This window comes from Mirounga angustirostris, unplaced genomic scaffold (genome assembly GCF_029215605.1).
Source record: "Mirounga angustirostris isolate CCGP_5_RB_7025 unplaced genomic scaffold, mMirAng1.0.hap1 SCAF_11, whole genome shotgun sequence".
Lineage (NCBI taxonomy): Eukaryota > Metazoa > Chordata > Mammalia > Carnivora > Phocidae > Mirounga > Mirounga angustirostris.
The window spans coordinates 26,693,812-26,719,871 of NW_026991719.1; the positions used below are offsets into that span (position 1 = coordinate 26,693,812).

The 26,060-nt window shown below is 42.1% G+C and overlaps 1 protein-coding gene across 14 annotated transcripts in view; it reads right to left on the bottom strand.

Annotated features, from left to right (window-relative positions):
- DMD (dystrophin) overlaps window positions 1–26,060 on the bottom strand; it is a 2,113,108-nt gene that overhangs the window by 131,793 nt on the left and 1,955,255 nt on the right. For 10 of the 14 annotated variants that reach the window (XM_064573900.1, XM_064573902.1, XM_064573903.1 and 7 more), the window contains one exon: window positions 7,398–7,459. In XM_064573900.1, the coding sequence (XP_064429970.1) occupies window positions 7,398–7,459 (62 nt within the window). Of the gene's footprint in view, window positions 1–7,397; window positions 7,460–13,061; window positions 13,215–26,060 lie in introns of those variants that run through there. The other 4 variants (XM_045876169.3, XM_045876181.3, XM_045876164.3 and 1 more) reach the window with 1 other exon arrangement.

Below are 26,060 nucleotides of genomic sequence, written 5' to 3' on the forward strand. Positions count from 1 at the left end.
GAGAGAATCTTTTTGAGTTTCCTTCTGAAATCAGCTTCGGAAGATGCAGATCGGAAGTATCTATTTATTTATGTTCTTCGATTAGAAGCTTTAAATCAAGTTATTTGAACAAGAAAAATATTATAAAAGAATATTCCATTAAAGTGCCATAAATTTTGATTTGAAAATTACATTTCCATTTTCCAAATGGGGAAAATCAGTCGACTGTAACTGATGTTAAAAGAACAGAGATTATTTCTCTTTTTTCTTTTATAAGCAGGCTAGTAGAAGTAAAGGAAGAGCATTTGTAACAGCCTTAATGTCTTCTATTTTGCAAATCTGAGTAAATCTCCACTGCTAACTTTGTCAGCTAGGGAATAAAGAACGTCACTTGAGATTCCATAGCTTAATTATGCTGATAAAGCAGTTTTATAAATCAAGCTAGGAGTAATGGATATTCCTTTGAGAACAGCAAACCAGGAGCCATATAATGTGTGCTCTGGACTTGATTCCTTATCTTCTACCCATATATCAGTATGAATAAGTCAAAGCAGGTCTTGTGCCTCGGCCTGCTCAGGTCCAAAAAAAAAAGAAGCAAACAGCTGCCCCATCCACTGATGTGGTAGCATTATTTTCCAAATCAAAAACGGGAAGTATCCTCAAGGGGATGGCAGGACAGATGATCTGACACTGAAATTAATACAAAATTCAGGTCATGCACCAGCTATAGACCAAATTTACAGCCGTGTAAGGATTAGATAGTTATTTCTGAAAACTTTGCACAGTGTAAAGTGCCACGCAAATGAAAGTACAATTATTATTAACATGATTATCCTGTTATTCCCATCTTCCAGGCTGGTGGTGATCAAGAGAAATTGGAGAGATGGGCATCACCTTCATGAGACCAAGCCACACTCTGGTCAGGAGTTAAATTAAAACCAGACATTTAGAGATGGAAGATTCACTGCTCAACCTGCTAAGTCAGAAATCTAAGACCAAGAAAAAGCAAAGGATTAGCCCAAGGTCACACCCAAGCCGGAATCTGCATTTAGATATTCTTTCCAGTTCACAACATTATGGTAGGAGAGAATCAAAAGACAGAAGGTTTTAATACTTAAGGACCTGGAGATAAGAGACAAAGAAAAGAATACGCTAAATATTGAGTAGTTGAGAACGGTTTACATAATATGCTGAGAAAAGCATTAGGACAAACTCCTGATGCAAAAGGAATTCAGTCACTCAGAATCCCGCAGCTCCCAACGTAGAGCATCCTCTGGAGGGAACTCTTGGTGGAATGTAGAAAGCCTATCAACAGAGAGCGAGAGCTTGCAAACCTCAAAGATAATCCCTCCTCTTGGACCAACTGAGGAAAGGACCAACAGGATTTCTATGGAGGGTTCCTAACTCTATCTGGCCAGCTGTGCTCATTTATTAATAACGCTATTCATGTATCTTGAAGAAGCTCTTAGCCTCTTAACTGGGACTTAACTAGTCCTCTTGACTTGTACTGCTGAAGAATCCCACCAGCCTCAGACTCCTCGGACCCCAAAAGGAAGCCCTCATTTTAACATCATAAAGCTCTTCTCAGGCAACAGACGCCAGGCTAAGGGCCACGTGTTGTTGGACTGTCTTCAAATCATAAGAGTTTTTAGGACCACTTTCCCTAAGATTTCCTAAAACGTTCATACATCCATTTTTTTCAAAACTGACAGCTTTCGTATGGTTTGGATGGGCATCATGCCGGAGAGTGGGTTGCAAAACTTGGGCAACAGGTAAGAGGGACGAGATCATTCTAAAAAATGCTAGAACTGCAGGGAAGGAGGAGAACCAATCCTCCTCGAGGAAACCCTGGTGGTTAAAGGAGCTTCGATGCAGAAGAAAGGAAACTGGGATGAGACATCAGATTGTACGGGGCATCTGGATTTGAGCAAATGGTTTGAAATACTCAGTTCACCTCCTCAAGCTTCACGTTGCATTCTCTTTTCATATTATCTTTTTACCCACACGCAGCTCGCAAGGGAACCATGGAGAGGACTACAGGATTTTCTTGTATTTATAATTAAGAGATCCCCAGTAAGACAGACTAATACTTTCTTCGAGAATTTTTGAGCCGTACGTATTGTGGGGGTGGGGGCTTTAAAAAAATATTTAAACATTTTAGCGACGAACTTAAGAACCCCAGACATAAATTGTGAGAAAAATGACAGGCTTTTTATCATTTAATGACACTTCACATAAATCAGTCTTATATTAATATTTCAAAATAAATTCCGGAGCACATCACTATCTAACAGCTACTGATTTTGTAAATGCCTTTTGGAGTCTTAAAGAGTTAGAGCTTTTGAATTGCCAAGATAACCTAATGCAACAACAATCTTTCCATTACATTTGTAAAGACGCCGAAGGAAACCTGAAATTCACCTCACGTATCGGCCATATTATTGCTTCTAAGAAATGATGAAGAACATGCCTTTTGAACAACAAATGGATGGCCCAGCGGGTCTTGGGGGAAATATCTCAACAGCATCTATACTTGGTAATAGCTTGCCTCACTCTGCCTGTAAGACACGGATGGGTGGCAGGATCTTTCTCCCTGTTGTTTGTTTTCTAGAATGCGCAGTTTTAAAAATAGGAATGATTCAACTTTCAGAAATACATTTGTCTGCAGAGTCAGCCTAAGGTGCTTCTTGAAAAATTATGATCACAGCAAGTTCTGGAAACAATCTGCTCTACTTCAGCCCAAAGTAAGAGAAAAATAAACAAAATCTGTAGATACTTTGGTCCCATACCCTCATTATAAAGATAAGAATACCAAGGCCCACATAAAAATAGATATGGGAAACTTCGGTTTTTGATATACCCCTCACACCCCACACTGGGGGCAGTCAGAGAAAAATGCTGAAAGAAAACTGTTTTCAGGTTGTTCTTATTGATTTCCTCCTTGTGAAAACAAGACCACGCTTTTGCCAAACTGTTAATGGTTGCATAAAAAATTTTCTGGAGACCTTCCAATCCTCAAATTCCTAATGACTGTCAGGTCATCACTGTGAACATTTACATTATTTCTTTATTATGCCCTGTTGTGTATTGGTGTGGAAGTCTGACAAGTTTTGCCCTCAGAACTTAGAATTTTTCGAGCAGGTACACAGACTAAAACGTAAAGAGAAAACACAAATATTTTTAACATTTGATGAGAGCTCACTCCAGAAAGCTGTTTTGGAGCTGTTAAGAATAATTTGAAATTAAATCTCTTCCTTTTTTTTTTTTTTAAACAAAAAAGTTACGTATGCCTTTCTACCATTAAAACTCTTTAGGTCTGCTTTTTTTGTGGAAGGACATACTCAGAAACTAGAACACATGAGGCGATCTCCTGGTGTTAAAAGTTACCTGACAAAGTCGATGGAATTGGGGTACTTAAACATCAATCCTATACATGTATGTGTGATGTGTGGGGGAGGTATGTGTGTGACTATCGTTACTTTTCTGTCACGGGTTCTCACTGGTGAATCCGTTACAGCTGTAGGGACACTAAGGAGTGGAGTAACGATGAAGAAACATTCTATGCTAAACATCTAATTGTAAGTAATATCCATTCATTGTAGAAAATCACAAAGAATGAAAAAACTTACCTATCATTCTATTAACTAGAGAACGCAAATATAACACGTGAAGTAACATCCTAGCCTTCTATCAGTCGGTACTTAAATGCTACTTTTTCAGTCCATCCAAAATGCTTTTGGTTTCCAACAGTATGCTGTCCAGACCACAGGAGAGGGTGCCTGGAGAACACCTGAATGCTCTGGGGACAAGGGGCATTAACAAATGTGTGTTGAACAGGCTGGTTGGGGATTTGGGCCAATTTGAGAATGGAAGTCTTCTCGGAAGTGGGCATATTTAGGAATGTGTCATATTTCCTGCATATTGTGAACCACTGTAGCTTCAGTGGGGAGTGGCAGAAGCAGAGGGAGAAGGAGGCTTCCCACTGAGCAAGGAGGCCGATGAGGGGCTCGATCCCAGGGCCCCAGGATCATGACCTGAGCCAAAGGCAGACGCTTACCCACTGAGCCACACAGGCGCCCCAGTGAGGGACCTACTTCAGATCTATATTGTCTAAAACATTGAACACACCCCATCACACAGCAGTTTTGCTTTCATGATACCTTTCATGAACTGAGTGCAGATGAATGCTTCCAACCATTTATTCTAGAGCTCAAAGTAGCAACTTGGACCTAAAGGGCTATCTTGTGAGTAAAAAATATAAGCCAATATACAAAAATTAAAAAGAAATAAAAGGTTTCTTTTCAGTATGTTATGCTTGTATTTCAACTTGGAAACACTGTAAGGGGTGGGTGAGGGCAGAAATAATACTTAATCTTATAGGTCATCTCAGGGATATAGACGTGTAACAATCAAACTCAACCATATATAACAAACAAACTCAACCATTTCACAGTGCCCAGCAAAACTGAAAGGAAGAGGGCCTACCATCTAGGAACCTACCATACCATCTGTAGAAGTGCAATGGTTTGTTCCAGAAATACTATTCAAGTCACTCTCTATCCACAGGTGAAACTGTCAACTCATACCTATTTGTAGCAGGTGCACAGTAACCTATGTGGGCATGCTTTACTGAGTTAATAAAATCAATGAGAGGAGTGAAAATGCTAATAGAGGACCCTGAGCAAATCGCAGTGTAGCCCCAGAGAGCTGTGTAGCTCTGATAAATGGTTTCTCTGCACCTGACTTCACTGCCCTGTGAAATATGGATGTTGAGATCTTCCATAGTGCACAACGGTTGTGGACATGTTCAATGCTCTCAAATAAATGGAAGATGTTACCAGATGAGTCTCCATTTGGATAAAAGTTCGCCTAAGTAACATCTGATTATAACAAAAAACACTGGCAATTTTAGTTCTGAAAGCCGTAGGACAAATTTCAACACCAGTTCATTTCTAAGATGATTGTTACCGGGATAGCTAAGAGCAGATTTTCAAAGGAGGTTGGAACTGACCATTTATTTAAGATGGCTGCATTTTATGATACGTAAATTAGATCAATAAAGTTGATTTCATCAAAGAAAAAGTTTGTAATAAATGAGCTCTAAATTCCCCTGCAACTGTAGAATTCTATTATCTCCCAAAGTCCGGTGATCTGCCCAAGGTCAGAAATCATGCCAGATTACCAGCTTTGACTTTACCACATTTGAATTATTGCGAAAACTTCAGAAATATGATGATAAAAGGTGTATTTAATTCCTACTGAAGGTACAAACATCTACTCATTGATAGTTCATAATTAGCTTTTTATCAACCACGTTTGTGGTTTCTCATTACAGAGCAATTAAAAGTAAGCCAGTAGAGAATACAATGTAATGAAACGGAAATATGGCCATGGTACATTACCTTTAGGTGGAAAAAAGCTGATAAGACAGAACCATCCAACTTTTGTAAAAATGTATATACAGAAAGAAATTTTTGTGAAGCTACCTACGAGATTATTAAGTATTAGTTAACTCTAAGAGGAGGGTTATAAAGGATTTGTCTTTTCTTTTTTTTTTTTTTAAAGATTTTTATTTATTTATTTGACAGAGAGAGAGACAGCAAGAGAGGGAACACAAGCAAGGGGAGTGTGAGAGGGAGAAGCAGGCTTCCCGCGGAGCGAGGAGCCCAATGTGGGGCTCCATCCCAGGACCCTGGGATCATGACCTGAGCCGAAGGCAGACACTTAACGACTGAGCCACCCAGGCGCCCCTGTCTTTTCTTCTTTTTTTGTTCATTAGCTTGCCTATATTTTCAAATTTCCAAAAATTTGAATTATTAATTCTATAATAAAGATTTTTAAGTAAAAGTAAGTTCAAATATTACAACTACAAGTCACTCTGATTAGAGGTAAAACATTACAAGTGGGCTGAATCAGTGTAAACCCGAGGTTATAATCAGGAGGTCCACAGACAAGTTCAAATTAGCTCTTGATTGACAGATTTCTCATTTCTCTTGAAAAATCACAAGTCCTGAGAACACAGGGCTAGGATGGCCTGCTTGCCCAGCAAAGCCGCTGCCTACTTCAGATGAGGCCTCCATTCTCTCATTTGCCAAAAGATAAGCATTTAAGTTTCCCACCTGTGGTCTAAACAGTACAGCACTGTAAGCCAGAAACATTTTGTAAGGGCTGCAAATGTAGCACTTAAAGATGAGCTGATCCCAATTTTCTTGAAATTTTTAAAAAGTGTACATGTGTGCAATGCATACACACACACATGCACACCACACATACATACATGCTGCTAGACTAAAATGGTACAGTATTAATTGAAATGTACTGGATATCTCTGGTCAGTAGAATTGCAAGTGAAGTCTTTTGTTTCTCATGCTTTTTATTTGTATTTTTTGGATTTTCTAGAAGGAACTAATTTCACGTATAATTAGAAGTCTGGGAAAACAATTTTTTGACTAATGTCTCCTACCCCATGTCTCTCTAATTTCAATTAGTTAACCAGTGAGAACCTACGACAGCAAGTCAGCAATAGCTACACACATGCACGTGCACACACACACACGCGTGTGCGCCCATATGTACAAAATTCGTCTGATCACCCTGATTCCCATGGGCACTGTCACATAGCTTTAAACCCAAAGAGTTCACCTTACGCATTTTAGTCTGTAAATACATCCATTCACAAAGAAGCAGACTTAAAAAATTGTTTTAGTAGTAGAGAAGATGTATTTTTTAATTAAAAAATCAACAACTAGTTACTATGTAAGATAATTCATTTCAGATTACTCTCCAAAGATCTAAAATGGTACAGAGTGGACTTCCATGAAGCATTAGAAGGATTGATGTTTTCTTCTTCTTTGGAGGCTATGTGTCTGTTCAAAAAATTCCCAGTTATGAGGGGGAAGAAAACTCTCAGGCTCTCACACAAACACAAAACAAGACATAGTAGAGAAATCATTTAAATGTTCACGCTGACGACCTGACAGGCTTGAGAATTACAAGCACTGAAAAGACTGCAGAAAATTCCTACCACAATATTCGTGGTTTGGCAAAAGCACTGTCCTGAGTTCACAGGGAAGAAATCAATAAGAACTTGAAACAGTTTTCTTTCTTGGTGGGAAAAACAATTGCCATAAATTGCAAGTATTTTTTTTTCCATCCTTTTACGCAGCAAAGAAAACTACAAAGACCTTTTGGCCCTCTCAGGTATATTGAATTTTCAGGAATCCATGACATTCTAAAACTTATTTTTAAAGAACCTCTGTGAAAAAGAAAGCTGTCAATTTTGGGTTGAAAGGTGTCGTTTTCACCTTTTAAACAATCTAGTGATAGATTTAGACAACCAATAACGTGCACACTACAAACTACTTTATCCTGCGAGTCACCTGTCATTTAACCTGGAGCAAAGGTGGCCATGTCCTTACCTAAAGACTGGTAGAGCTCTGTCATTTTGGGATGATCCCAGCAAGTTGTTTGGGTCTCATGGCTATAAGAGAAAATACAAAGAGAGACTTTAGAATTTATAATGGGTAGTAAAGAAAAGGAGGAAAGCAAAGTATGGTTTGCTTCTATTTCATTCAGCATCGTTACTTCAAAGGACTTCGTCACGCAGTTGAGAATGTTTCTTACAAGCAGAGAGGCCGCTACCTTCGCCCTCAAAGGGAAAAGCAACATGAACACGCTTTGGGAACCAGAATTTCTTTCTTTTTGGTGCCCACAAGTCGGTTGTCCTTCTGTTGTTATAAAATGACTTGGTTATGTAATCAATAATCAAAAACCAGGATTTCTTCACCTGTCCAAGGTAGACCATTCAGAAAGGACACTGACAAGAGTTACTCAACCCTGTCAAAGAGACACAGGACATCGGTTCAATAAACAAATCCCCTCACTTCTCAGTGGCTTTCACAACCCTTGACATTTTTCCCTTACTCCTTCTTCCCCATATCCAGGTCTCATACCCACGATGACTGCATTTCACTTCGGCTTAAGGTCTAGCCAGTGCCCGACCAATCTATCCTACCTTCCCTCTCCCCATGATTTCCTTCTCAAGTGCCTTTTTTTTTTTTTTTTTTTTACTCAGTCCTCCACACACCACTCCACCTTTTCCTATATTTACTTGGGCCTGAATGAAGCATTCACAGTTCTCTCCCATTTCTTGAAGTTCAGCTAAGTGTGGTTGCCAGCTATCAGCTCCCGCCACAAAAAGAACAAAACACCTTTGTTCCTACTTCAGTTGCATGAATAAACCCGGGAGAGATAACCACATATACTTTTCCTTACTTTGGCCCATCTACATAAATCCCCATAGCATCGTATTTCCAGGTTTCGGAGATTACATGACGGGCTCTGATAGGGTAAAATGCAGCCCCGAACATAGGTATTTCAGGAGTCATACGCACAGCCTGTTCATGATCTTCAGGGAAAGGTGGGGCTGCAGAGAAGAGAAATGGCTTACATGTGGACACTTCAAGGAGAGCACCAAGTACAGAGGGCCTGCAGGGAAAGAGGAGTTTGGGGAGGGCAACAATGTCAAGCGACCTCGGCACAGATTTTCAACCTGAGGCCTCGATTCTGCTCTGTGCCCGACTAACTGCACAATTGGGAGAGTTAGAGGATTAGGTGACCAGCACGTTCTGGTGCTCAATGCACAGCTGCTTTTGTTATTATGTGGCCCCCAAATTAATGCCCACTAAAAGCGAGCTTTTTACTAGTTGCTGACACTATAGATGCGGATCCACCTGCGGTAAACTGGCCAAGCCTAAGACCCTTTGTAGAGAACAAAAAACACTCCATGTGAATTACCTCTGTTTTAAAAAAAAGGAAGTTAAAAGGAGAAATACTTATTGTGGTTTGTGAAATACAATAATAGATGTCACCAAGCATGTGGAAATTCCCCAAACTGTACCCCTTCCAAGATCATCCCCTCTGATATTCCATCCAGGGATGGAACAGGGATGGAACAGGGAAGACTACGGTAAGAAAGTTACAAGACAATGTTCACTTGCCAGGGGCCATTTCAGTCTCTCCAGGACACATTCATTTCTGGCTTACTCTTCCACAGAGACAATTTGCATGTGAGGAGCACAACAGGGGCTTCTCAGCCGAGGGAATGTACTAGAGTGACGTCCAAGTCTTAAAGGGCAAGGAGAGCAGAAGACGCACACACGCAGTCCAGGCTTTCGGGGGTTTTAGGAAACCCCACAACCAAGCTGGTTTCTGATCTGGAGAAGAGGTGGGCGGAACTGGTACTTTATATGCACAGCACAAGGAGGCTGCAGCTTGCAGCTTCATGGAAAAAGTGTTGCTTGTTCTCGGGTGTTTTTTAGCTCGGAAAGTGCCCAGCAAGGAAAGACCACTCTACATTTCGGCCTCTGTCATTTCCCAAGGCCACGCGTATGGGAACACCAGGGAGAGAGGGAGGAAGGGAGAAGAGGGGAAAAGCACGTGTGTCCACACATATGGGCCCTTAATACACACAATGCATGATAATAAAGTCCCATTCCTACGAAGTGTGGGAGGACTGTAGCATCCTCAATAGATGGGCAGAAAAATGTCTGTCTGCGCTGATCAACCCGGCCAGACGGAAGCACAGACAAGCGCTCCGAAAAGGCAGCATCTGTAAATGGACTTCAAACGGGAAGAACATGGTGACTTGTACCAAATGCAATCCCCAAAGAAAAGAGACATTCACTCGCATACGAGGGGCAGGAGAATCCCACACGGAGTGAATGCAAGCTTCACGTAAGCTGCTTCTCTCCAAAACAAACCTCGTGACTGCTGATCTACAGACATGTCTACCTTTCTAAGGAATTTATTCCAGTGGGTCAAAATTATGAGAAGGATTTTCAAAATTCTGTGTTCACTCACTTCACGGGTCATTAGATAGAGGCCTTTCCAGGTGCTCATTTTCCCACTTACCTGTGATGCTGGGGGGGGGGGGGAACGACTTGAATAACCTAGATAAAGGAACCCAAACAAATCCAAAAGCCCATCCTCTTTTACCTCCTTGCCCTCCAACACGCAAGCCTTTTCTTTGTAAGCAATGCCAAGTCACTAGAAAACAGATTTGCATTTCATCTTTACAGTCTTAGTTTCACTTCAGCTGCAACCCAGACCCAAGCAAGAGAAGTGAACACAAGTGGAAAGAAGAAAAGAATAAAGGGTGTGACTAATCCTCACAAACAGAAAAATAATCTCCTCATCATTTAATGCTAAGAACGATTGACAAGCCGGCTCCAGTGACTTCCGATTCTTTGGTAACTCTAAGATGAACCAAATGTTCGCTTCACTGGATGTGGGTGTTTTCAGTGTGTGGTGAATTTGCAGCCCTCGTGGGACATACTGAACCCCCAGAAGAGAAAGAAAAGATGAAATATGGACAGTAAAGCAACAGTAGGTACAAACCTGCGAGACTCCTAGCTACATCCTGCCTTACAGGACAAACCCATTTTTGGCTGGTGAGCAACAGAGATTTTACAGCTGTATTTATTACTCTGTGTCTAGCTTCAAAAACAGTAGAGAATTCTTGGTAACTCCAGGAGAAGCAGCTCGGGTCTACCTGGAATCTACAGAAAACACAGAAAGAGATGCTGTGCCGGGGAACCCATGGTGGGAGCACGGGTGGCGCCGTTCTTGCTAAGTGTCTCTTTTTTTGTATTTCACTTTTCACATAGGAAATGCGCTCTCCACATACCGTGCCCAACCAAAAAGGAAACTCTGAAACCTGTTCACAAGTTAGTGGGTACATCTTTGGTCAGTCCCCTGAGAATGTTTCGACGTAGATCAAAATTCTCCATGACCATTAACACAGAGAAGAGCGCTTCATAAATAATCCTTAAAAGGCTCTCTAAAGCTTTCAAACATGTTATTGATTTTGGCCCTGCTGGTTCCAAAGCCTGGGATCAGATATGCCTCTCTGAACAGCCTTCAAACTCTGACTTCCCTCCTTTTCAAATGTGTACAAACTACAATAATCTCTCTTTTCCCTTTTATTTGGGGCCGTGATAGGAACCTGATGCAAATTAAAATACCAAATCACTGGATGAGACAAAAGACCCTGGCAACACCCACTTGTCAATAAGAAACTAAAGCATGACTCTACTGAGCACAGGGCTGACCTAATTTCCTACCATACAATTTAAATTTTCTCTCACCTTCTTTAGTTTCAAGTAGTGTGCAAGGTTATTATAACTGCCTCAGAGCTGTTCCTGCTGTCAGTGCTGGAATAATCAGACTTATTGGAATTGCTTTTTTAGTTTCCTAAAAACAAACATTAAACACTTATAAAAAGTAACAAATTTCTACTTCTCTCGCTGGGGAAATGGCAGTTGCCTAATTAAAATAAGATTTCTTCTGCCACCACTGTTATTGGGTACTGAAAATATTCCAAACAGTTGCCTTTTTAAAAAATATCTTTCCACTACTTCCCAGGGAGGAAAGTAATCGCTATGCACTGGTATAAAAAGGTACCGTTCTCTTGCGATTTGCAGAGGATTAGAGTTTGGCTTCATATATAATCTGGAGCCCAATGATCCACACACACAAAATCATTTCCCTTTAATCTGGGGATCAGACTCTTTTTCTAGAGGAACCTTGGCATTTGCATGCTGAATGTTGAACTTGGCGTGCACTGCTGGAATACTGGCAGGGTGGGAATGGGAAAATATAGTTAAAAGTTTCTGCTACCGTGCGGAGGGGGCGGGGGAGGGGCGGATGTCAATCTGAGCATCAGAAATCCTATTCTAGTCCCCACTTCTTGTTCCCTGGGATATTTAACATTTTATTCTGTTTGGCTCAAGCCAGGCCAAAGATGACTGCCTCGGTGATTGTGCCTACTGTTACTTGTCCTCCCTCCATTTGCTTTTTGGGCTGAAATCCCACCCACCCTCAACTTTGGCCAAAGCAATTTCACTTCAGGGTCGTGTCCAATCCAAGATCAAACAACACCGACTGAAACCAATTCCACGGTGATCAAGGGCCAGAGACCTTTCACATAACCGTGTTGTTTCATTTGCTCCTCTAGCTTCTCCAAGAGCAACTGTATCGTGCAAAGAGGGGATGTGGCACAAGGAAATAAAAAAATCCAGGCAAAAGAGAAAGGGTGATGGGGGGTGACGAGGAGAGGTGACAGGGATAACAAAGCAGGGAGACCAAGAGGAGCTTTCTGGCCAAGGAAGAATGTAGATTTCACTTACAGACTTTGGCTCGCCACTTAAATCGGATGCACTTTTTTTTTTCATGATGTTAAAGCATTTGATAATTAATATTATGCCTCCGTCAGGCAACAGAACCCTTTCAATTTCAGCTTCAAACTTAACTTCAAATTTAACGGAGATAAACTGTCCTGCCCTTTTCGTTGCCAAGATCAGATCTGGAATGACAAACTTCGCTTAAAGACGAGCACAGACACCGGGAGAAACCCGAGAGAAGGACATCCAGAAATGACTGCACACTCAACCCCAGAGGGCAAAACAAAAAACCACCATAACAAAAACCCCTGATCCTCCCTCTATGTCAAATCCTGGACTTCTGGGCTTTAATTGCTTTTTCTCTCTTTCCTGATTTCTGCAAGTCGTGGGGCACGGAACGAACACAGTAGAAAAGCCAACAAGGGGAATGTCAGTTGGAATCCTCGGAAGAAATCAGGCAGAAAGTTGACCTTTTGGCACTTGCAGTGCAATGCAAGGTAAAGCCTCGCGCGCCCCTTCCCTCCGCGAGGTCGGGCGACGATTTAGGAACAGCCTGTCTGGCTCACGTCCACACAGCCCGGAAAGGAGCAAAAAGCTCCCGCGGCCCCAATCCCCGCGTGGGGAACGCGCTGTCCCCTCTGGGTACGGCGAGAAATCAGCTCTTTCTCTCCGAGCCCATCCCAAAAGCCAGAGGAAGAGGGCTCGCCGCAAGCGCGGCGGCCGAGGGGCAAGCCCCGGGGACGCACCTGCAGCGGCGCAGCAAGGACCCGCGGGGGAGGTTCCCCGACGCCCGGCGTCCCGCCGCTGCGCTTGTCTAAGTTTTGGCCGCCCGGGTTTGCCCCCTGCTCGTGCCACAAGTGCACGGACTGCGGCGATCCGAGGAGGCCGTGATGCACTTACCCTTTGAGCTGCTCCCTCATGGTTGCAAGGGCTCGGCGGTCGAAGGAAGGCGCGAGCGGAGGAGTGAGCTCCCCAGAGCCGCCGGACTCCCCGAAAGTCGAGCGCCGCCGCCGCCCAGGCTCGCAGCTGAAAGCACTGCGGAGGAGCGGGCGCGGGCAGGCAAGCGGGCGGGGAGGGGGCGCTGCAGGCAGACGGGGCGGGGCCGGGCCGGGCTCCGCCCCCACCTAGCGACCTGGGAACCCGGGCTCCCAGAGACCGGGCAGTGGGGACTCAGCCTCGCAGAACGGCAAGGAAAAAGACAAGACAGACAGAGGAAGGGATTTAAGGTAGTCCTGGGGACCTGAAAGCCCCACACCGCCCTGCTAGCACCGTCTCCAAACCTCCAGCAAGACTACTTGTTGCCTACATAAATGACCTACGTGCAAATGACCTCATTGCAGATAATTAAGTGTGTGGGCTCAGAGTTTTCTTTTTCAGAGAATGAGAGAGAAAAATCACAGAGTTCTCCACCCACCCCCACCCCCACCCCCACCCCCACCGTTTTCCCTCAATCGAAGATTAAAGCGGTAGGGCTGTAAGGACATGAAATTCAGGTTATGCTCATCCTGGGCTAAATGGGCTTCTTAGGAAGCATTTGTATTTGTGAAACAGCTGTGGGTCTCAAAGTGCAGAAGGGCAGTATCAGCATCGCCTGAGAACTTTTGATTAATAAGAATGCCGGCGTCTCCGCCCAGATGTACTGAATCAGAAACCGCAAACTGAAGTTTGAGAACCACGAATAGGGTGGCACGGTTTGGGCTTTTGGTGTTATTTTCGAGAAATCTAAAAGGAAACCATTCCCAATGGAACATTTCATTGGAAAAGTGGCAGGGCCTGGACAGTTCAAATACTGCTAATCTTAGAGTTTGCCATATGACGATGCAGGTTAACCATGCAAAATTATTTCAAGCCGGGAAATATTCTGAAGAGAAGAAGGCCTTCATTAGCACAGTAAGTTTTTGCAACCTTCACATAATATCTTCGATTAGAGTCCCCAGAGTATTTTAAGATTAAACTCCCTTAATGGTTTCTTTGTCCCTCTTTGTCCATTTATTTTGCTGGCCTGCTTTTCTTTTTATCTTCTTTCAACTACTTGCCTTTCACTCTCTCTTCTGGTCGATTCCTTCCACTTCAGTTTACAGTTGAAAACATGTCCCCCTTTTTCTTTTTAAATATCCTCTTTTTTGCTCAACATTTTTTCCCTGTAGAACATTGGAGCTAAAAGGACTGTGGACATCAATCTCCCTTTACTGTCTGCAACTGCATGACAAAAGAGGCAAAAAATAAAGGCAGTGAACAAAAGGGAAAGGGGGTGCCAAGTTTCTTCATTCCCCTTGACAAACCAAATAAAAATGTAAACGTTATCACTAAAGACTTGGGCACGTAGGTAGGATTGGTTTTCCTATTTGAAAGCAAATATAGCACTTCTGCTAGCATTTGCCTCATAAATTGAGACTTATTAATGCTGTCTTTTAGCAATTTTGAGCCAGTGAGTGGTGGAGGCAGCTTCTGTTATGGTCTGAGGGGGGCACACTAGGATTCCCTTTGGGTGAGGCTGTCCCTTGGTCGAACTGCAGATTCTAGGTCTGTCCTTATCTTGGTGGAGGGAGAAGGATTCATATGCTGTGATGAGGACTTCCTCGTGTGGCCTTTGCTATTAATCAGTGACTAATCTCTGTGTCAATGTGGCAAATCACTTAAATACTGCTTATGTTTATTTCAATGAAAAGACACAAACCTCACAGCATGGGCATTTGTACACATCAGAAATCAATCAGCTAAAGGTTTGCAACACCTGTGCTTTGTCATGCTTCTCCTTTCTTGTTATTTCTTTGTTTTACACTTTGAAATTACCCACTGAAGATTCGGGCGTGCTCATACGTTTCTCTAAAATATAAATGCTCAAGTCTTTTTTTCGCACTGTTCACCGGGGAAACTACTAGAACAATTCGTTGGACAACAAAAAAGAATGGAAAATAAGAAATCACTATTCAGTTTTTTTTCCCTTAAATCTGACAGATGGCAATCCTCAAAAATACATCTTTAAGTTCTTTTTTAGACTGGAGTTATAGGCACTTGACTTGTTCCCAACTCTTGATGTTATTTTAGAAATTAAATACTCCAAGTATTATTAAGAAATGGCATGGGCATCACAGTAACTGTTTTATTGTCAGTTTCAGTTAGATGATGGGTTTTGCTTCTTAGGAAAAGGCATTAAGAAAAGAAGGTAATTTACAAATCTTCATTTCATATATAAATTCTATAATGATGCTATGTATGAAAATACATTGTTTATAGTAGCTGTCATTACTGTTTTGGCTTGAATCAGAGACATGAAAGGAACATGGGGGCTCTGCCACCAGAAAAGACAAGTTGCAATTCTGACTCCAGAATTTACCGTGAGCTATACTCGAGCCGACACCATAGTGAGAATGTGACGGTGCAAGGACTGGACCAGGGAGTTTTGCTCCAAGGCCTAGGCCACTCTACTACGCTGCCATGGGGGTGCGGGATGTGGCCTCTTTTATTGTGGGGGAAGATCTGTATTTTTTTTCTTTTGTGCTCATAAGCAATCTCACTACTGTCTGACAGCAGACGAGGGTAGGTTTGCTACAAATAGGGTTAAGGAAGGAATGAGACGGGGTAAAGGCTAGGAAGGTGACCCAGTAAATTCTTCCTTCCATACCCAAAATGCCAGTCTTTGAACCACTTAAATGTCGCACGGACTTAGAAAAATGTAGACCTCTCTAACTTAAGGGTCTGTGCTGGATATCCCCTCAGTCTTCCCTCCAGCTCTATTCTCTGCCCTTCTCCACTCTGCTCTGTGCCCCAGGAGGTTGGGCCTCTGGGGATGTCATCAGTCAGAGTCTCCGGCGCCCTTTGGCTTCCTTTTGCTTTCAGCCAACGGGAGGCCATGAGGAAAAGCCTACAGCGGGACATAAAGGGCAGGAGGAGAGAGACGTTTGCGTTTGCTCTTGTTCTTCTCCCCAACGCTGCTCGGGTTTTGTAAATAGCCTTTTTCTTACATTCTTTTCAAGCACCACTTTTGAATGTACCATCTATTTCTCCCAGGATCCTGACCAAACAGGGATCCATCCAGTCAAAGCCACCCTCTGGGTCACTAAATTGGATGCTGACTGGGGACTCCTGATGGAGGAATAAGTTAACTCCACCTGTTGGAGCTGAAAAGAAAGCTGGGTTCAGTCATTGAACGGCTCTTTCTAGAAGCCTCCTCTGTAGGTGCAAAAGGAGCCTCTGGTCCGTTGGAGGTAAAGGCAAATCAACAATTATGAATGGTGGTGACGGCAGGTGTGAAGGTAAAGAGGCCACAGTTTTTTCTTTTCAAGAACTTCAGTGGTCTATTTGATCTTTGGGAGAGAATGTCAAGAGAGAGATCCAGTGGGTGGGCAAATTGAGAAGGACCTAGCGTGATGATCCAGAGTTTGACCTGTGTCCTGAAAGTTCAGAATGTAAGCACGAGTGTGGTTCTGTCATATTTGCCTTTTAGAAAAAGCACTCGGGACATGGAATGGGGGCTGGGTCAGAAGAGTCTGGAATTAGGAGACCAGATACAAGCGGACTACAGGATGACGAGGATCTGAACACTGGTAATGGCACCGAGTGGAGAAATAATAAGGCTAAACACTACAGGAGTCATGACTGATCAGATGCACGGATGGAAGAGAGGAAAGACCTAGGAGCCTGGGCCTCAGGCTTGGCCACCACTGCATCTCACCACCCTGCCGTTCTGATCTAATTGGCCTTGGGCACTGGGATTTTTAAGGGGATTCTCCTATGCAGCCAAGGTTGAGTCACTGTGCTCTTGGGTGAATCCCAAGCCTGGATGAGTAATATTCGCCAAGCCAGGAATGTCAGGAGAAGGGGGCAGGTCCAGGCAGAAGAGGGTCAGGGAGAGAGGATCAATTCAGTCTTAACCATGATGAGTTCGAGGTGGCAGTGTGATGTAAAAGGCAGCTGGACACCTGAGTCCGGAGCTCAGAGGTAAGATGTCTGGATTGGAGCTATTGATTTGAAATGTCAGTGCTGGAGGGTCAGAGGTGTGGAGGGTGTGAAAGGCCTAGGGCAGAGGGCCAAGCTGCTCTGATGTTCCACAAACACATCCTTTTCCTTTTAGGCTGCTTGAGGTTCAGTGTTAGCCAGATTTTACCATTACAAAACGAGGAGCAGAAAGGAAAAGGAAAAAGACGGGATGGTTTGCGCTGGGCACTTGCCTGGGGGTGGCCCTGAGGGATTTCACCACCCCCGAGGGTCCAGCTTCCTCTAGCTCCAAGAGTCTCCACCTGAACTGCTTTGTGTTCCCTAGCCCATCTTAAGTATAAGCTGCATCATTTTATAAAAATCATTTGGAATGTAGGTACTACTTCAATTAAGCATAATAGGAATTTTACAGTAAAACTTCAGCATTTGCATATTTAGCAAACGCATAAGGATTCCATGTTTCTCTGTGCAAAGCACAAGTATGAGCCATGAACACCAAATCGGACGTCCAATAAATGCTTACAGTGGTGGTGAGTCACTGCTAGTTAGGGCAAATACCATGGTGTACTAATTAAAACATGTGTAACAATCTCTTTAGATCCATCTGAAACCATCATCTTCTGGATATGAGAATCTCCAGTCAGTTCACATTAACTAGTAAATGAAGAGGCCTCTACATTCAGACACAGAGTCCTTCACACCCACACAAAAGCCTATTTTTCCAGGCCCTTCCCCTGCAGGGAGACAGAGTAAGCCAGGCTGAGGAAAGTTCTTTGAGCCAGCTGCCATCCAAACCAGAGATTTCACCAAATAGGTTCCAGATCAAGTCCAACAAGGCTTCCTTCTCATGTGGTTTGCTTTTAATAAGATTTTTCAAAGCTTCCCAGAGCCACCAATATCACAGTGAACATCTGAAAAGATGTGAAGTTTAGCATCTTCACTAAAATATCATTAACCTCACGGGCCAGCAGTTACTTCCCAGGAAAGAATTCAGGTACCTATTCGCCTGCCAGCCAAAGTGCGGCCCGCTGGAAAGCAAACACACTGCCACCTGCTAAAAATGGGTACCTGGTTAAGGTGGTTCCAGCAGACCGACGACAGCATTCCCGGTCTACCTTAACAACGGCTCAAAGCCCTAACTATCTGTCGGCCTTTCCCAAACGATTGTGCCAAATAACAGGAATTTCAAAACTAGGCAGAAATTCTGACACTCTGCATAATCTCCCTTCCTCTTCAGCTACAAATAAGGCTTTGTATTCGATTAGACTCACAGCAGGTGAAAACCCCAATTAGTGAATTCATTCTGGGGCCTCTTTCTACCTTCCTCCCACACATCAGTTAAAAAAAAAAAAAAAATTTAAATAAATAATAAGGCAGTCTCAGTCTTTTCCCAGATCACAAGTAAATTAACCCTTGGATCTACCTAATCAAGCCCTTTAAGACATAAAGAATTTTCACAGGAAAATGGGGGGATGTTGAAAGATCTCTCCTTCTTGACTTCATAATGGGGCTTACAGAAAATTCTATTTTGCTAGATGTTACTGTTTTCTTCAGATCCATAAATATTCAGATTTTCTGATCTAGAAATCACAGTTTTTCTTTCTACCTGAAAACTCACAAAGCCAATATTATCTAAAGAATGATTAATGGACAGTCTGCTGCAAGAGAGAATGATTTTTAAGTTATGTTCTTATTTTGGTGTATTTGAGGTGAGAGAAAATATTAAATTTTAGTTTTCACAGTATGCTTTGGCCTTAGGAAGTTCACAAAGTCTATATTTCATTCTTTGTAAATATTTATTTGTCAAAGGAAATTCATAATTGGACAAGGATACAGGTTTGGTTTGAACATTCAAAAAAAAGAAGCAAGACAGCTTTAGTTCTTAGAGTGATTTACTTACACTTTGTCAATTGCTTCTCTGGAAATAATTCACAACCCAGTTTTATTTATGAGCATATGATTAAAAAAGAGCAGCTTTGTCTTTTTTAATTGTTTTAGTCCTGTCACTTTTTTGAAACAAGTCGTAGTACTTATTATCCACAAGAAAACACCAAACATATATCAAGTAGCAACGCAGCTTTTAGAAGTACTCATTTGTTATTGTCAGAGGTTCATTTCATTTTGAGGCTTTTTAATTAAAATGCAAAATTCTACATACATGCCTGCCTAAATTACCCATTCTGAAACACTCGAATTTCATTAAAAAAAATGTTAAATGCTAATGTAACCATTTTTAATACTTATGACTTGGTTCTTAAGATTGGGGAAAAAAGTAAACAAAGGAATTACCAGTCAATTAAGCGAACAAAGAAGTCATCCTAAGTTGAAACAGGTAAGGAAAATTTAATATTCAAATGCTACCGAATGAAGGCACCAGGGTTTTTTTTTTTTTTTTCTCCTTCCCTTTGAGATGAATATCTACCAGAATCAAAAGCAGCTTCTTAATCTTCAGCAAACGTAGCTGTATATTCTGGCGGAGGCACAAAGGCGAGCAAGGCAGAGCTCCGGACCAATTCTGCCCCTTAGAGGCCAGTCACTTAACCCCTCTGGAGCTCTGTTGACTCATCTGTAAAATTCAGATACTACTGCATAGGGCCCTCGTGTGGGTCAAATGACACAATGACTAGGAAAGTGATCTGAAGGCTGGGGGATGCTATGTTCATGCAAAGTAGCCTGTTGTGCAGTTACAATTCCTTAAAAGAAAACCCAGTATGTCCAGGAATACTGTTGGGAACACAGTACAAAATAAATTCAGCCTAGACACTTTCACTTGCCATTTTTAGATTGCTGTATGAGGGGAAATGAGCGGGCTCAGAGTTTGTCTTGCCTTTTTAGCAATTTGCAAAAGGAACCTTTCCTTCTTCTGTTTTATACATCTAAGAAGGAAGCAAGTGGGTAAATTAAAGTAAGATTTTTTTTGCAAGATAAATCATGAACCACAAGCCTGAGATAGGAGTAAAATTGACACCCTTTCCCTATCCTTCTTGGGGGCCCGAGGTGAAAATATCCATACTATTCACACATGTTAAAAGGTGTATTCACGTTCATATTGTCAGAGAGCAGCGCCCTGGAGTAGTGAGAGAACCAGTGAATATTGGTTTTTGCCGGGGACAGTGGGAGAGAAAGATCCCCTCCACCCTGAGGGAGAAGTCCTCTTGGTGGCAGGCCTTCAACAGCCAGGATGTGATCGGAACTCCCCACAGATGGACGTGGACGCACAGGGAATCCATAAAGGGGGAAATGGAGGTTAAAACCAATTTAACCACTTAATGATTTACCAAGGGCTGAAGCTTGTACTCCAGCTCTGGTTTATTTTTGTCAAGACTTTTTTTGGGGGCGGGAGGGATAAAAGGAAAATATGAATGCAAGGAATTTTATTCATGTATCTCCGATAATTTTTTTCATGTGCTGTACCTAGAATAAGTTTCTTGTGCATATTCCCCTATATTCATTTCTTTAGATGACATGATCATGATGTATTTATTGGGCACTTACATGTGTCTTTGCCTATCAGTTAAACTCTTTTCACTGTTCTTTACTATTTGTAAAGCCTAGAAAATGTTTGGAGGGTGGACCTGGAAATAGTTTAAAATTTCAGCATTGTAACCAGATTCCACTACTAGGGCCACCCAAATATGGCGTAGACTTTAGGGAGCTTAGAATCTAGTGAAGGGGTGGGGGCAGGAGATAGACTCAGACATGAGGAAACACAGTATTGGATAGATTTTAAGTATAGAAACAGAGACCAAAAAAAGGAAGCAAAAGCGAAGAGTGGTTTGACCTACTGGGTTTAAGGAACACACATGCCAATGAAGAGTTAAATAGGCTTAAATCACCAGGTTTCATGCATGTTTTTGTTAGTATATGAAGAGCAGAAGCAAGTTTCTTAAGTTGACTCTGAGAGCTAATCTCTCATATTAATAATTTACTGAAGCACAGATTTTTAAATGTTAACATACTGCTGTGTTATAAAATCAGATTATCCTCTTTTTGGAATTCAAAAAAGAATTGGGCCAATATTGGCTTTTGTATCTCAGGAAGGTTAATATTCAGAAAATACTACTCTCCCAGGACACCTGGGTGGCTCAGCTGGTTAAGCGTCTGACTTCTGCTCAGGTCATGATCTCGGGGTCCTGGGATCAAGCCCCGCCTCGGGCTCCCTGCTCAGCAAGGAGTCTGAGATTCTCTCTCTTCCTCTCGCTCTGCCCCACCCCTGGCTAGTGCTCATGCACACACTAATAAACCTTAAAAAAAAACAAAAAAAAGGAAATACTACTCTCCCCACTAGAACATCAAACCACATTCTTGAGTTACTATCAAGACTCTAGTGTGGGAATCTACATCCTCACAGGCTGAATTACTCTCATCCCTTAGAAGTCTTTCCTCCTATGATGGAAAGACAAGAGAAAAATTGGCATTACCTGTACTTCTGAAGATTTTTCTTTTTAAAGAGAACTGGATTTGGAGTGGGAAGAAACAAGCATGAAGAAGGAGGTTTGGAGCAGAATGGAAATGTATGTCAAATAGACCATTACAATAGTCCAGTTATGAGAGGATGAGCAAAATGGCTGAAGGGGAGGGGGAGATACAGGCTTCCAGTTATAGAATCAATAAGTCACAGGAAAAAAAAAAGTTCAGCAGAGGGGATAGAGTCCGTGGTATTCTAATAGCATTCTCTGGTGACAGATGGGAACCACACTTGTGAGCACAGCGTAATGTATAGACTTGTCCGATTGCTATGTTGAACACCTGAAACCCATGTAATTTTGTGTGCCAACTATACTTCAATAATAAAAAAAAAAAAAAGCAGATCCTTTGGACTGTAAGTATCTTTGAAAAAAAAAAAAAAAGCGCGAGAGAAAGGATGAAAGCCTGAATTAAGAAAGCAGCACAGGGAATTGGTGGTGAGGTTGAATTCAAGACAGGTTATAGGATACAATCAATTCTACTTTTCAACCAATTGGATGTAAGGGCTGGAGGAAAGGGAAGACTCTAGGATTTTTGATAATGGTGCCACTAGTTGAGGATTCATATCTGTGTATATACTACGTACGTATTTATACCTCGTATTGTTCCATGAAGGCTATAGGGCAACTTAGAAGAATGAATCAATTTCAAAAATGAATAGATAAAACCTAGGATGAAGAAAATATAAATAGAATAAAGCATTAAGAAGGGAGGTAAAGTCAGAACACAGATCTGAAGATCATCAGGCTTGATATAGTTAGTAAAATGTAGCTATGCACACCCACCAGGATGAGAAAGACAGCCAGCACAAGGCTTGGGGAGGATGTGGAGCAGCTGAAACTCTCTTGCTTTGCTGATGGGAATGTACACTGGTCCAACCACCCTGGAAAACTGGCCAAATGTATACAAGCTCAACACATGCGTACCGAATGCCACTCCTTGATGGATTTCCAAAAGGGATGTATACATAGATTCACCAAATGACACAGTTTAGAATGTTTCTAACATCATTCTTTGTAACAAGTGTCAATCAATCAGCAATAGAATATATAAATCATAGCATATTCACACAATGGAATATGATATAGCAATGAGAATGAACAAGTTCATACAACACTACGGATGAATGTGAGTTTTAAAAAGTGAGACACAAGAGAGTACATGCTGTAGGATTCCATTTGCATGAAGTACCAGAACAGGCCAGATTAATTTATGGTGTTCACATTCAAGAGACTAGTTACCCTTGGAGGGTGGGTAATGATTGGAAAGGGGGACTCCAGGGGACTGGGAATGTTCTGTTTCTTGATCTGGATGCTGGTTACGGAGGTGTGTTCAGGCTGTGAAAATTCATTGTACTGTCTACTTCAGATTAAACCTTTTTCTATGTGTCAGTATTTTCAATTTAAAGTTTTTGAAAAGGGGCTCTATTTTGGCTACAGGCTTTCTGGATGCCCAAGCAAAAGAAAAAAAGAGGAAATAGCGAGTTTATTATTTGGAATATTGATAAGGGGAAAAGAACATAATTCTTTAAGTGAAGCAAACCACAATCTCAATTTCGCTCTTAGATCTAAATAAAATTCCTGCATGGTTTGTTAGCTGCAGCAAAATCCCTTCAGTAGGTGTCTTTACGGTGCCCTCCACATGAGCCAAGGGTCTGATGCCCCTGAGCCAAAGCCATCTTATGGGAATCAAAGCAAAGTGAGCCAAGAATGCCGCTTTCTCAGGGCCGGGCCTGAGTTAGAGATAAAGCACGGTATGGTATTTTTCCAAACTGTAGGTCATGAACCATTCATAGGTCGTGAAATCTATGTAGTGCATCATCACAAATATTGTTTTTAATGACAAAGAATAGAAAATACGAGAATGGATTATACAGTAAGGATAAGTAATGCTTTGTGAAACTTCTTTCCACATACAAACACAGAGAAATATAGAGATAACGTGTGTTCACACGCGTGTGTGTTTGCACTGGGATGATATATAAAATGTAATTTCTACTGTGGAGTGGTCAAAAAACAAGAAAGCTAAAGACCTCCAGTGCATGGAGAAAAAGACAGAATGTGGACCTACCGGACAGGTATGCATAAATATAGTTTCTCTAGACGAAGATTCGGAAGTAAGCTGGGGGCAGTCCGCTTGCAGTTTTATTCTCTGGTAAGGGCTGGAGCCTTACAAGAGACTGGAGGGGCATTACAAGCTTCAGGAGGGGGACCAAGTTAGGGAGGCGTTCATCAGCTCTGAAGTTCTAGCCACCTGAGGTGCTGCTAGGGGCTGAGGATATGTTTGGAGCTGTAGGGAGTGTCTTCTCTGCTAGCTGTGCGTTGAGGGGACCGTGTGAGCGTACGCTCGGCATCACTCAGCCTTTTCGTTTTCTTCCAAACGACATGGTGATATTGTCACATCGCAGGGGGAGAAACATTGCTGTGAAAAGTATTGTCAAGGGGAGTAACTGGTAGCTCACACGACTGCACACAACTGCGTGCTGCTTGCCTGAGCAACACACTGCAAAACATAAACTGAGAAATCATCCTTCTGCTCTCAGCCTGCAGCGGGACCGCCTCTGAAGCCCTTGCGAGAGCGCTCATGTCTAGGTCCACAAATCAGCGAGCGTGTGCCTGAGAGAATGGTGACACTTGAGGGCTGAAAGATGCCCATTCTGCTTAATACCTATACATTTATCCTATTACGTGCTTGGGGAAATTTGATCTGAGTGTTTATAAAGACTGGTAATGACTATACTAAAACAAAAAAGATTCTTAAGCGATTCTAGGAACACTTTAGACAGTCTCTAGCTATGGGGATATGAAGCATATGAAGAGTCAAAGTAACAACATCTTTGAGAATAAAATTCTCTTCGAAAGAACTACCAGCCAGGAGAATAACCAGAAAAGAAGTCATAATCCTTCTTCCTTCAGTATTTAATCATAGCAGCATTCACTGAATATGCTGCAGTAATAAGGGATTCATTAAGTATATTTCCCATCAGTATTTTTCATCTTTGAAGATCACCAGATAATAGATACTTTATTTCTACCCTTGCCTGTGAAGCTACACACCAACTGCCTAGCCCAACATGATTACTCACAAAATAAGAGTTATCAGGGCACATCTCATTTTACCTACACCTAAATTCAGCCTGCAAAAGAACTTGCTGGTAACTTTTCTCCAACACCCTGCAACATACTGCAAAATGGCCCCAAATTCTGGCCCCTCCCTGGTAACTAGCTCCTGCAATGTGCCTTTGTATCTCCTCCCATCAGAAGCTGGGGTCTTTCCCCGCCCCATTCTCTGTGATGACCCTATGACAGGATTTGGTTTGGCCAATAGATAATATCAAATGCGACACAAGCAGAAACCGGACAAGGGTCTTTGTGAAGAAGCCTGGGTTACCCTGTCGGATCATGAGACACACAGACCTAGCTGAATCTGTTCCTAAACGACAGCCTTTCAACCATCAGACGAGCAAGACAGGCCACGGTAGCCCATCCAGCCACAAGCTGACCACAGATGCATGGGCAGGCCCAGCAAAGAAGAGTAGCTGGTCTAGACCACCAGAATGGCCAAGTCCATCTTCAAATAGTGAGCTAAATAAGCTGTGGTTGTGTTAAGGGACCTACAGACCGTGGCTCATAGTTCAAGTCTGGCCTGTGGCCTGTTTTCACATAGCCTCCCACCTAAGTATGATATTTACAGTTTTAAAGAGTTGAACAAAAGAAGAATACGCAACAGAGGCCCTATATGTCCCGCAAAGCCTAAAATACTTAGTGTTCGGTCTTTTATAGAAGTGTTTGCTGCCCCCTGTGTTAAGCCATTAATTTGGGGGGTGGTTGGTTATACAGCAAAATAGAGCAGATACACAACTACTCCCAAGAAACAATGTGAGAAACTAAGACTTTCTCCCAGAACTCAGTTGACATCTGTTCAATTTATCCTTGGTACTTGTCATCTAGTTGCTTGTTAACTAAGATAACACTTGATATGAATACAATAAACAGACACATAACCCATGAGGTTATTTTTGTAGTGTGCTTCTCAAAATTACGATTTCTAAAGTGAGGTAGAAGAACAAGTATACAATTTTTACCGGCTTTACTCATAACATCCCCACTCTAGAAAACCACCCAAATGTCCAACAGTGGGTAAATGGGAAAACAAAATACGGTATTATCCACACAACAGAAAGTACTCTGCCATTAAAAAGGAATGAACTTATACTATATGCTGGCTAAATGATAATAATAAAAAAATGATACTTTGTAAAAACAAAACAAAAAAAGGAATAAACTACTGATTTTTCAACGACTGTTATTCAAAATCATTATGCTAAGAGTAAGAAACACAAAAATACTGTACCATTCCATTTATGTAAAATTTTAGAAAATGCAAACTACTCCGTAGTGACAGACAGCTGATTGGCTGTTTCCAGGGGTAAAGGGAAGAATGGTCTGCAAAGGGGCACAAGGTTGTTTTGGGGGGATTTGTAGCAGTGGTTTT